Source organism: Lycium ferocissimum, chromosome 4 (assembly GCF_029784015.1).
Source record: "Lycium ferocissimum isolate CSIRO_LF1 chromosome 4, AGI_CSIRO_Lferr_CH_V1, whole genome shotgun sequence".
NCBI classification, from domain to species: Eukaryota; Viridiplantae; Streptophyta; class Magnoliopsida; order Solanales; family Solanaceae; genus Lycium; species Lycium ferocissimum.
Genome location: NC_081345.1, coordinates 41,867,221 through 41,880,889, shown reverse-complemented (window position 1 = coordinate 41,880,889; position 13,669 = coordinate 41,867,221). Strand labels below are relative to the sequence as shown.

Sequence of the window (13,669 nt, the reverse complement as noted above, 5' to 3'; positions counted from 1 at the left end):
GGCTAGAATAGCGATTATGGGAATTGTTTGATCGTCTTTCTACGAGAAAGAGTCAAAATAATATTAATTTAAATTTGCCGGATATTCGAAATCTTAGTGAAATACTGGATTTTTTGTTTCATATCTATGCTTCTGGTGAAAAAAATTACCAATTGAAGTGGAGGATTTCTTTAGCTCCATGTGAAATAGTTAAAGTACGACTTAACACCGATATATACTCCCCGCTTTTAAATAAATGATGTTTTAGCCTTTTCATTTTAAAAAATAAGTGGTGCTTTAGGATTTCAAGAAGAACCTGATCTTATTTTTCCAAAATTGCCCTTATTTACATTTTCAAAAATTATTTAGTTTTGCTTTTTCTAAGCATTTAATCCAATACCCAATGTCAACTTAGAGAGAGGTAAAATTTGATTAGGGGCAAGTTAGTAAAAACACTCTTAATTTTCTAGGAGTGAGCAATTTCTAAAGGAGTATGCATGAGTTAAAAACACCACTTATTATGAAACTGAGGAAGTATTAAATAGTCTCGCATCCAACTAATTAAGTCTTCGACAAACTTTTAATGAGTGGATAAAGGGGGTGACAGTGACACCTAGGTTAAAGAGAATCCGTGGTAAATTAATGAGGTAGTTGGTTGATATGATCGATCACCTAATTATTCATCAAGTAGTATTACATTGATTAAAGAGTAGTTTAGTGCTATATGTAAGGCTTGGATTCTGCCATGGTGCAATATTGCTTCGAGACATGGCTCGACAATAATTATTCGTTAATCAAACTTAAGAAAGATATAACTCGATAAAATAGACATCATTATAACGGTATTACACATTTCAACAACGGAAATATTACTCTACGAAGAGTTTTATTTCTATACACAAATATTGTAAGATATTTTCACTGTCACATTATTATTTAAAACGTAATTATAGATAATTATCTATAATATGTAATTTACAATTTTTTGTTACACTATTGGTAAATATAAGTTAAGTTCTTATTATGTACTCCCTCCCTCTTAAATTATATATTGTGATTCTCTTGTATATGCCCTTGAAAAACATCAATTAGGAGTAGTTTTCAAAATACTCTCTCCGTTCACTTTTACTTATCCACTATGAACTTTGCATACTCCTTACAAAATAATAAATAAAGTGTATATTTTACCATAATACCCATATTAATTGGTGTATAATTGTATTGGATTTGGAAAATGATTTAGAATGATCAATTAATGCTAAGGGTAAAACAGAAAACGAATTATTTTTCTTCATACGCGAAAGGATAAGAAAAGAAAAATACAAAATTTGAAATAGTGAAAGAAAGTAGACGGATGGAGTAATAACTACTAAGGGTGAAATGGGAAAGAAAATAATTTTGTCTTTAATTTCTAAAATGAAAATAAATTAAGCCAACTATTCCTAAAAAACACGACAAGTAATTTGAGACGGAGGAGCAGTAAATGAAGGAATGGAATTAAATGAGGTCTCCCACATTTAACTTCTATGAATTAATACTACTGTCCTCCGTTAATTTTATTGTTGACCGACTTATTGATCTACCCAAAAGAAAATAGTACTCACTTAGTCAGTTACCCACCCCCTCATATCATATTAATCACTAATTTGCGGACTAGTTCACGTTCTCTAACATGTGATTTCACCAAACAACTGAAATCTTCAAAAATGTCATCATTATCATATATCAGTACACGAAAATACATTCATATTTAGGTAAACTATATTCCTTTACAGAAAGATTTTAAAAGAAAACATCCACCCAAAGTATTTTTCATGAACGCGCGATATGTAGAATTGAAGGTCTATGATTACAAAAGAAGAGTCGTAGTAGGAAAAATCAATATTGTAGGAGGGGCAGACCTACAAGCCTGTGCAAGAACAGTAGAAAAACTATTATGGCCAGCTATTTTAATAGACGATGATAACCGGCCAAAAAATTCTGAGTAATTATTGTTACTGAGATATATGTTTATCGTGTTCACAAGTCATATTCTCAAAAATCCAAACACATGCAAGCAAATATTCCATCATATAATATTAATTAAACCATTGATGAAGGATTTAGTGAGTCAAACTAGATCATGCCACAATAAACGTTTCTATAGATGTGGATTCTCTGAATCTTTCAAACCTATAATGTGCCCATCTAGATTTTCTCCAGATTTCTTCAATTTTATTTTCTGTTTTTTTCTCTTTTGTTTATTATCAATTGGGTTTTTATTTAATTTTCCCTTATTTTTTCAAAAGGTTCTCAATTCTTATGGGGCCATGTGATCTACCTTTTTCCTTGGAAACTAACACAATTTTAAATGAAGGAAGTGAATCTCAATATTCTTTGATCACTTCTCCGCTAACTATTCCATTTCTTCTACTTAATAAATATTTACTAATTAATGACCGAGTAGCATATTTTCACGGTCCATATTAAGCTTATATTAAGCCCAAACTCTTAAGAAATTTACTCACCTCTTGAAGTTTAAAGTAAGAGGTACATTCACTAATTATCTTTTGATTACATAGTACATATTTAATATGGTTTCTTGGTTATGTAAAACCACACTAATTTAAATAAGTAAATTTGGAGAAAAATATTAATACCTTCTTAATTATATATGTAAAAAATCATTTATTTTGAACAAAATATAAAAACTAAAAACACCATATAATACGGACCGGAGGGAGTAGTGTATAATATATGTCTATTAATTATATTTACCTATCAGATTTACTTAATTAATTCGAATTCTTTAAACAGCATTTCACATAGTCTCTTCAGTATTACTCTTGTACTCCATCCGTCTCATATTAGTTGTCCACATTACTATAAATATCAGTCTCAAATGTACTTGTCCATTTACAAAATCAAGATAGAATTAATTAAGTTTTTCCTACTTTGCCCTTAACATTAATTATTTTTTAAAGTAACCAATATTGATCGGGCAATTAATTGAGTGAGTTAAGGATTGTGTGTAGTAAAAATATACTTTTATTTGCAAGGTCTTAAAGGGCGTGTAAAAGAGAAAGTCGACAAGTAATATGGGATGGAGGGAATACTAACTTTGGTTATTTATATTGATATTAAGTTTAGTTTTTGCATATGCATAGAAATTTGAGACGATTTAAAGGTTTCATGTTGTGGATGTTTCATATGCGATTGCTTTGGTTAAATTAATGACCAATTCTTCAGTTAATTTGTGTTAAAACAAAAAATAAGAGTTTGTTTCACTCTCTCTAAACCAAATAAACCAATTATGATCGATTTTTTTCAAATACCAAACCAAACTACCGATCAATTTTACTTTTGGATTTGATTTTATCGGCCTATGGGTTTAGTGTGGTTTCTAGTTTTTTGTACATCCCTATTAGTGATGGTTTAATTTCTAAAATATATTCACTTCATACACATAAAAAAACAGTATTTTTTATTCCCTTATGATTGAAATACCTAATGTAGTTGACATAAGTATATTATGATAAGTTCGGCGCTGAATTATTCTGGAAATATCATTTTTGCAATGATCAAGTAGGATAATAAATCATTCGCTAAAACAATGATATTATTAGGGTGGAATAAGGGGGATCACAGAGAGTTTATTAATATATAATCTGGCTTAAACCGAGATAATCACGTACAGAATATACATATTCAGCTCCATTTATATAATTTCCACTTCGAAAATAAGTGGCCTTTTAAACTTATTTTTTGGTGGTTCATAAGTAGAAAGTATTGTTTCGAAAATATTGTTATTATTTAAATTTACTATTTATTTAACCTCTCGCTGGAGTGCACCAATGATGACACCAAAAATACCCAAGTTGTTAATTATATCTTTCTGAAAGTATCATTATACACACAAAGAAGCCAGATGTACAAACTACCATTAATTAATTTCTTTTTCCAACTAATAGCTTTAGCCGCATTCTTATCTACATACCGAGTGGTAGCTTTTACGTGGAACCTTCAAATACTAGAGGCTATATGATTAATATATGTAGTTAATTAGGGAGGGAATGTTATTTTGTGCAAAATTCCAAATTGCTGCTTTTTAAATTATAAAGGGTTTTACTTTATTAGTACTATAATCAAGTGGCAGACTGCAAAAATCTGTGATTCTTAGGTATACTAATTTGTTAATGAATTTTATTCAACTTTCTGCGAAAATGAAGAATAAGAAAGTTGGGAGCTAAGCTTCCAAGAAGTACATGTTGTGCACTAAAATATACTCTATATAGAGAAAGAAAAGCCAAACAGTCTCTTGCTACTTTAATTTGCCAGTGATATGCTAATCATGAGTTTTATCTTTTCTCCAATTTTACGCGTGCTTGAAAATCACCAATTATAGAATTATTTATCAAATCAAACTTTTGCATTGTATAATTACTAGTCCCTTTTTATTGGAGTATTGTTTTTTGTATTAGTTACCAATTTCCACGAAAGATATTCATCCTATTTGGTTCGTAGTGCCAGCCCACAGAAAGAAAGTTATGGGGTCAAACGATGGTCAAAGCCTCAAAAGCATGGTGTGGAGCAATATGGTTCGGAGGGGTTTAATTGAATCTTTTTTTGTCAAAACATAAGGGTAGCGTCATTAAAATGTTCTCCCGTTACGTCGGAGTTTGGGGAAGGCGACGCAAGACAAGTCTATCGCGAGCGGCCTTCCCCTTTTGCAAGAGTGTTTTCATGGCTCGAATGCGTGACCTCCTGATCACATATAAGTGCGCAGCCTTACCCTGCATTTCAACAAGAGAGTGTTTTCATGGCTCGAATGCGTGACCTCCTGATCACATATATGGCTGCAACTTTATTACTTACCTCATTAATTTCTCCCCTTTCACAGGGTCCTATCTGTACATAGATAAAAATAAAATTTATGTATATATAAATAAACTATTGAATGTAATTCACAAAAGAAACTCTAGTGTACGTAACAGGCATAGCACAGGTGACAAAAGTTATTTTACATCATAACTTTGAATACTTCAAGTGTTTCATTCTTGCATTTTAGATTCTTTTTATTAGAATCTTTGGCTCCATCACTGCTCAAATGTGTGCTTGTTATCGTAAGTGCACATCCTATATATACTCCTGGTTAGCTATATATGTGTGATGTATTCTAGCTAAATACTTAGTACTTTCTTATAAGTATCTTAACTACATTTATACAGTTTAAATTAAAATATGGAAGCAGACGCACTCGCTAGATCCACCCGAAATTTCTACTGAAAAATAGATGGAGAAAAATAAACAGCCAAATGTTTTCAAAATCTTCTCTAGGAAAAGTAAAACAATAGTTGTAATCCTAAAAGCAGTAAGCTGGCCCTCAGATCATCAGCTCACAAGCTGGCCAAAGCTGGTGGGGAAAAATCAGATAATAAAATAACACCAACCCCCATCAAATCATGCATATGGATATCAATATAAGTTTATCTATATATATACACTATCTTGTTTTCAATCTCTGATATTCCTTATATATATAGGCTTTTGTTTTTATTACTTGCCACCATTTTGGCTTTTTGAGATTTGGCCACTGGCCAGAGCAGAGTTGGAAGAATGACCGCTTATTCCCAAGCCATAATTCCTTTTTCCCTTCTGCGACTTATTATAGTATATATATAATATGCTGACATTGCATAAAAGTTAAACTCAGCCAATAATTAAAATCATACAAGAGCCTCTACATGTGAACATGCAAAAATTAAGCAACTCCAAAACTCTAATGTATTGTATCATAAACGACTAAACAAAACCTAGTTAATTACACATTCAAAATGTAAGTAGGGTTTCATATAAAAAAGTCACATTAACTTAGTAGACTTAATGTTCTAAAAGCAATCGTGTTCCTGTGCGTTGATAGTATGAGCATTAATTAATCTACGCTATTTGGTTAATCAGACTGTAAACCTTTCATCTTTGGGTATTTTAATCACAACAATATTATACTATCAGATTCTTCATTGCATGTGGTGAAGTACACAATATTGGCCTAAGAGCTGGTAAGAACTTCAAAACCTAAACAAAAACATGCATATGCTGAACATGAATATATATAGCTTAATTATTTCTTGAGATAAATATTAATTGTTTTTTATGTTAGTTGAGAGTGATTTGTTTGATGAATTATAACAAAAACTGGAATAATTATCGAGCCCACATAAAATTCTTGGGATAAATTAAACTTACAAAGAATGGGCAGGGTCTTTTCATGTTTGGTCAAGATAGGGTGACGAAGTAGAGTTGATGATAACACCTTCTGCATGCCAACTTGCTTGATTTTTTTTTTTTTTGGGGAATCAAAAATCTTTTTTCACGATTCTTAAATATTACGAGTAGTTTAAAAATTGTATTTCAAAAAGGTTAAAAGTTGATGTTCAAATAATAGAAAATGAAAAAATGGTTTCTTATGTTTAGGGAAGGTTCAAATGATCCGTTAAATATATTTCCGAGCAGTTTTGATTGTTTAAGTTTGCCAAAAATGAGCATTTTTTATCTCCGTCAAATATTTAATAAACTCTGATAGATAGATTTAACGGAACTGTGAAAAGAATTAGGAGCTAATATGTACTCAATTTAGAGGTGTAGTCTTGCAGTTTCTACAATTTATGGACTATGGTGCGCTTTTTAAGGTGCATTTCTTAGCTATTTCTTGTGCATGGTGCATTTTTTTTTTGGGTGTCACTGTTTCTGAAATTTGTTTGTATTATTTTATATTGTGTTTGGTTTGCATTACATTTGCGGTATAAATAATATGGTTAATTTAATTTTACATTATTACATCATATATGATATTTTTTAATATAATGAACCAAATATTTGCAAAAACAGATATATCCACTACATAATTCAGTAATTAATATAGTAATTCTTATATCATAATTCCTGCACGACTTTAGCCATAAATAAACGACTCCGAAATAAAAGAGGGCTCAATGTATTGCACCAGCATGGCGTGGAACCGCCAACACCAAGGTGTTTCAGCTGGCAAGGTATGGGCAATTTAGGGTCCAATTAATAGTCAAGTCACAACCTCGACGGCTGGCGATGGGCGCCTTCGCAGGAAAGGAAATGATTTCAACTTCTACGGTTCGAATCTTGACGATATTAAGTGGTACTTATTGGGTTCTAAATTTAATATTATTACATATTTAACAAATTTCTTAACATAAATACGCTGTTTGGTAACAAAGTTTATCGAATAATTTAACCTATATCTTTGCCTTTACATTCCCGCCCCTTGCCCTATGGATCGGGAGTCTACTGCTTCTATCCTTATGTGGGGGATAATTGGGACCAAAGAGTCCATTAGAGATAGAGATTGGGTGAAGATAAATCAGCCCTTCAGCACCCTATCCACGTGGGCGTCCCATTGGTTTATCCTAGTCAGCTCCCTAATTGCCACGTAAGCTTCACCTTAATTATGAAGATTTTTTTTGCTGTGTAATCTTCGGTGGGGCTTTTAGTAGGACCATCAAAATCATTTGATCTCTTAATTTCTAGTTCGAAGAAGCATGCATGTTTAGTTATTTTCAGTACGACACAAATGCATTTCCCCTTGTTAGGAAGCAAGGGAGCTGCTTACTGTTATACTAACCATCATTAAATTTGTACTCTCATCTAATTACTATATCATTAACTTTGTCACCTAATTACCATCATATGAAACATTGTACTAACTTATAGCATGTAATTTAATTAAAAGAATGTGGAAAATGTAGGCTGACATATATATGAATATTCTGTATGCATTCTATTCTGTTTAGATGGTTGTGGCGGTAATGGGCACTGGCTTTAATTCAAAATATAAAAAACTAAACATACTTGTCTAATGAAGCACATTCTTAACACCTATACATGCATAGAAAAAACTTTATCCATATACATAATATAATTTTCAATGAAGGTTTGGATTAGCCCTCCTGGCTGCGCCCGTTGTTGTGGCAGTGAATATGGGATGAAGGACTTGTAGTCCCCTAATATAATCGAATAGAGGTTTTTGTCTGACTGAGCTCACCCACGCACAAAGAAGGAAAAAGTTATCTCAATATCTTTCATTCAGATGATCTCTATTTTTTTCCAAGACTACTCAGTGTGTCTCAACAATATTCGTATAAGCTTTTGTTACCAATATCATATATAGCCGGAAAAATAAACGAAATAATGGAAGATTTTTGTTCAATCTGTCTTGCATTTACTGCTAATAAGTACTATTTTGTGTGCACTTCAATAAAACCATATTAGTAACTCTCAAAGTTATACAGCCCAAAAAAGAGGTCAAAAACAAAAGGAATAAAAACCAGGAGCTAAACTCCCTCAATCCAATATAAAAAAGGAATGTAATATTTTAGTAACATAAATTAAATAATACGGAATAAAATAATTAATAAGCAGATGATAGCTTATGATTTGAGAATGACCGTCAAAAGCATTAACTTTTCCATCTGTCACATGCCTGATGCCCCTTTCATATGCCACAGAACAGAATAAAAATTAAAAACCTTCTATATAAACCCCTCTCTCTTCAACAATCAAATTCTATCAGTCTAATATTCTCTCTAACACAAAGTAAAGTTTTCTGTTTCAGCCTTTTATCGCTCCGATTCATTTTAAACAAAAAAAAACAACCACCATTTTTACTAGAAACGCAAAAATGTTTACCTTCTTGTCAGAACAAAATTCTGTTTCTCGCAGATGTGTTTGGGTAAATGGCCCGGTTATTGTAGGTGCAGGTCCATCAGGACTAGCTGTGGGAGCTTGCTTAAGAGAACAAAGAGTTCCATTTGTTGTTATAGAAAGGTCTGACTGTATTGCATCTTTATGGAAAAAACGAACTTATGATCGTTTAACACTCCACCTCCCCAAAAAGTTCTGCCAATTACCCAAATTTTCATTCCCAGATCACTACCCAGAGTACCCAACAAAGAAACAAGTCATAGAATACCTCGAACTGTATGCCCAGACCTTTGACATTAACCCACAGTTCAACGAATATGTTCATTCAGCTAAGTACGACGAAACTTGCGGAGTTTGGAGGGTGAAAACTAGTTCACCTAACAGCTCTGAAGTTGAGTACATTTGCCAGTGGCTTGTTGTGGCTACTGGCGAAAATGCTGAACAAGTTGTGCCTGATATTGAAGGATTGAAAGATTTTGGAGGTGAAGTTATTCATGCTTGTGATTATAAGTCAGGGGAAAAATATCAGGGAAAGAAAGTTGTTGTTGTTGGATGTGGAAATTCCGGCATGGAAGTCTCTCTTGATCTTTCAAATCATGGTGCTCAACCATCAATAGTCTGTCGTAGCTCGGTAAGCACTGTAGAGACAAATTCAGAATTTAAATTTCTAAATTATGAGTTTGAAAACTAATATTTTCTAAATTTATAATGATTTTTCACATATATAGATATGTACGTGCCGGCAAGCTTAAACGCAGTGGGGCCAACACAACTTACTGTGTCTAGATTGGACTATATACATGTTTGAAAAAAGATTTGACACATTAAAATGGTTGGAGACTAATGTAGTTTTGCTCTGTTTTTTCTTCTTCAGGTTCATGTATTGCCAAGAGAAATTTTTGGGAAATCAACATTTGAGCTAGCCATGTTTATGATGAAATGGTTACCTCTTTGGCTAGTGGACAAGATTCTTCTTATTCTTACATGGATTATACTTGGAAATATTGAGAGTTATGGACTAAAAAGGCCATCAGTTGGACCATTGACACTCAAGAACAAACAAGGGAAAACACCTGTTCTTGACATTGGTGCCTTGGAAAAAATTAGATCTGGAAAAGTTAAAGTTGTCCCTGGAATCAAGAAGTTTTCAAGTGGCACTGCTGAACTTGTCAATGGTGAAAAGCTTGAAATTGATTCTGTTGTTCTGGCTACTGGTTATTGCAGCAATGTTCCTTATTGGCTACAGGTGAGACAATGTCACAATCCTTCTGGGACTTTTTTAGTAACATTCACAGTTTTGGAAGTTTCTTATGATTTTTAAATGATTTTAAGTCAAATACACCAACAAAATAAAAGATTTTTTTATTCTGCCATTGTCATTTAACCGGTTATAGCAAATTATTACTCTATTTTTCATGTTACCATATCATGCTTGATACGGAGAGTTATATGTTCTTTGCACTGACATAAACTATTTTCAGCTATGTTTCTCGGTGATCTCAAAAAATGTTATCGCATCTATCTTAAAAAATTACACTACTTTTGGAGGATCAGACACGCATGTATCGACATTTTAAAGAGTCCGAGCAGCATAGCTCTTTCGGGAAAAAAACGGACTAAACAACATAAACTAATATAGAAGGTTAATGAACAGTGGCCTAATGTTGTTTTGTTATGTTGTACAGGAAACTGAATTTTTCTCCAAGAATGGTTTCCCAAAAGCACAATTTCCAAACAACTGGAAAGGAAAATCTGGGCTATATGCAATTGGATTCACAAGGAGAGGGCTAGCTGGTGTTTCTGCTGATGCTATTAAAATTTCACAAGATATTGACAAAGTATACAAAGATGATCTCAAACAAAAGAAGCAAAAAGTTCCCACACATAGAAGATGCATCTCAACTTTTTAATTCACCTGAATCATATTGAAGTGGAAAAAAGAAAACACCGAAAAATTCCCTTCTTTTTTAACAGGGGAATTAAAGAAAAGAGATGCATAAAATAACTGTGTAAAAATGTATACAAAATATACAAAAGGAAAACAGCTGAAGATAGCATATACAGAGATTAGCCCTCTCCAAAAATTAGCTCAAGTTTTTCTATAGTTTGGGCATTTTACCCGAGGATGAAGCGGCGTTTCTCTTCCTTTTTTTTTTTTTTTTTTTTTTTTTTTTCTTGCACGATTTTTTAAATTTGTTTGTATTAACTTCCCATTATACAAATTTGTACAATTATTATTGATTATTTATTAGAATGACAAAGATGTTCTTTATTGTTATTGGCACTCTTCGTAAGATTCTTCTTAAGTTTCTTGTTGAACTTTCATGACAGATTAAGTACTGATGTTGACCACAAAGAGAGATGGACAACATAATTAAGCCTGCAAATTGGGCATTTTTAAAAATGTGAGAGCAGTGACACCTGGCCTGCATTCCAACGTATGAACTAAAGTAATTATTGAATCACATCTGCGATGCACTACAAGTTCGGTTATGTTAAGGGATTCAACAATTTAATATACAAAAATGCTTATTTTTCCACATTCGCAGTGTCATTTTCTGGAAAAAAAGGGATTCCATTGAACCCTCCAAAAAGCCCTTCTCTAGAAAAAAAAAAAATACTAGTCGTAGTTTCATAGTTGAAGATTATGAAAATTTTGAGCGGAGAAAATGACTCTTCAATTTCCCATTATTTGTGTACTTCAAAAAAGATAGTGATAGAACACGTAGTACTGCAGAAGGAATGTGCTATTTCTCAACTATTTTCAAGTCATGTTCAATACAGTCATATGTGAGTTCTGATAGCAACTAGTCATCATTTCAACACCCTAGCATACACATTATTGGATTTAGGTACCCAAAAAAAAGAAGAAAAAATCATGACACTTGAGCTGATGAATTCAAAAAAATCATGTAAATGGGTCCCTAAAAGAAGAAATTTAAGCAAAATAGTTGTTAAACGATGACTTTGGTTTACTCGGGACATCATCATATTGTTTTAGCTCACTGGAGCTTAATTCTTATTTTTTCATCATGGAGGCTCTTATGCCAAGCGAAATTTCATGTCTTTATTTTTTATTTGATTTATCTGCCGGCTCAATTTACCATATCATGTTAATTATGTCCAACAACAAAACATACTTAGTGAAATTTCACAAGTGGGATCTGGGAGGGTAGAGTGTACCCAGACCTTACCCCTACCTCGTGGAGGTGATCATGTTATGTCCAAATGAAAGAATAAGTGGTGATAGAATATATACATAACGTGTGTATTAGTAACAGCAAGGGATTCGGTGCGAATATTTGAAATCACTTCATCTTTTTATCAAACACAGGTTCAAGACTTTGGAATCGAGCATCTCTTGATAGGGAGCATTTTACCCCTTTAGTGGGTCCACATGATCTGCCTATCGTGTGCTAATCCGAATTAATCGCGCCAGTAGCCCTCATATGTCAAAAAGTTTACACATTCGTTCGTCTCCCGCTAGATATGTTTATGAGTGACTTGTTGACTTCCAACAAGTATTTACAATCTTAAATAATAGCCCCAACGGCACTGTATGTCATCCTCTTTGATAAACTTGACAACAAGTAATACAGTAACATGAAAAGATCTTTGAGCAGAAAATGAACGGGGCTTCTCCATGGAGCCAAAGGTCAGAGGTCTTTCATACTATCTCACTCATTTATCATCATTATTATTCCTTTCCATTCGATTCTGGATAAAAAAGATACACATTGCTTTATTTGTCATGATTATGATCTGATTATATTAGAGTTTGACTCAGCTCTAATCATAGTATGTATAAATGGTATCAACTCATTGTTGAGTAGCACATGGACTAACTTATGAGGTTATGCCATTAGTGAATTTTTTTACAGATATATCTTATATGTAAAGCACATTACTCGCCACTCAAAAGAAACTGGGATTAAACTAATAAATCATATATTAGCACCATATTGCCATAAACAATCTTTTAAAAAAATACATGGCACCACAATAATCAATATTAGTTACAAACCAAACGACAAATAACTTATAAAAAAAAAAACAAATTCAACTGGCGTCGCCTGGACTCGAACTGGAGACCTTCAGTGCGTTAGACTGACGTGATAACCAACTACACCACGACACCAGGGTGCTGGAAGTCTATGTTAATCGTATACCTACTTGTCTACTAGGGAAGTTCTTTCAATATTTTCACTAAATCAATGAATACAAAACATGTATCTTACATATAATATTTATCTGTTAACCATAATTAAATGATTATATATTATTACTTTAATTGTAATCAATGAATACAAAACATGTATCTTACATCTAATATTTATTTGTTAACCATAGTTAAATGATTATAGGAGTATTACTTTAATTGTAACTATGTTGATTTGTTCGGTATACTATATTCTCGCAGATTCAACTTTTTCCATCTTGATAATGAAGCTTATCAATCACCATCTCACTATTAAGGTCATATCTAGTATTCAAAATTTGTTAACGCTCTCGCACATAGGAGTTAGAGATGGATGATCTTTCGATTGAGCCAGACATTTGTAGAAAATCACATAGTAATTGATAGGAACTAATGGAGTCTTTCTCAAAATAGAAATGAACTTATTAGATGTGGGTATTTCTTATCTTTTAGGTGCCTTGGTGATTCAGCTTTTTTTTCTTGACAATGAAACTTATGCATCATTGCCTAATCGCTAGTTGAACGATCTTGGTCATTTCTAGTAAGAATTTACTTGCGCTCTCATATGTAGGAGTTAGAGATGAATGATCTTTGGTTGTGTCGTCATTTACAGAATATCTCATAGTAGTTGGTTGGAATGAATTATGTCTTTCTCAAAATTAATGAAATGAACTTATTTGATATCGGAAATCACTTTAGCTTGTCCTTTCCAAAACCTTGGTCTCTGGAAGGACCTTTTGAAAATGTTTCTCATCCACAGATGAAAACTAGCCTATGTAA

General features: G+C 32.7%; 1 protein-coding gene and 1 non-coding gene across 2 annotated transcripts; one reads left to right on the top strand and one right to left on the bottom strand.

The window, feature by feature from the left end:
• The first annotated feature begins 8,530 nt into the window (after nt 1-8,530).
• On the top strand, nt 8,531-10,969 carry LOC132054726 (probable indole-3-pyruvate monooxygenase YUCCA5). Its single transcript, XM_059446693.1, has 3 exons — nt 8,531-9,322; nt 9,566-9,937; nt 10,377-10,969. The coding sequence occupies exons 1-3, from the start codon at nt 8,669-8,671 to the stop codon at nt 10,599-10,601; spliced, it is 1,251 nt and encodes a 416-aa protein (XP_059302676.1). The 5' UTR covers nt 8,531-8,668; the 3' UTR covers nt 10,602-10,969.
• A 1,786-nt stretch (nt 10,970-12,755) lies between these two features.
• TRNAV-AAC (transfer RNA valine (anticodon AAC)) lies at nt 12,756-12,829 on the bottom strand. Its single transcript has one exon. It is a non-coding gene; the product is annotated as a tRNA-Val (tRNA).
• Between the last annotated feature and the right edge of the window lie 840 nt (nt 12,830-13,669).

Bases quoted from the DNA above. Each gene is read 5' to 3' on its own strand.
- LOC132054726 (XM_059446693.1), top strand. From the start codon at position 8,669: ATGTTTACCTTCTTGTCAGAACAAAATTCTGTTTCTCGCAGATGTGTT. The intron at 9,323-9,565 runs GTAAGCACTGTA...TTTCTTCTTCAG, and splicing joins CAATAGTCTGTCGTAGCTCG to GTTCATGTATTGCCAAGAGA. The intron at 9,938-10,376 runs GTGAGACAATGT...TATGTTGTACAG, and splicing joins ATGTTCCTTATTGGCTACAG to GAAACTGAATTTTTCTCCAA.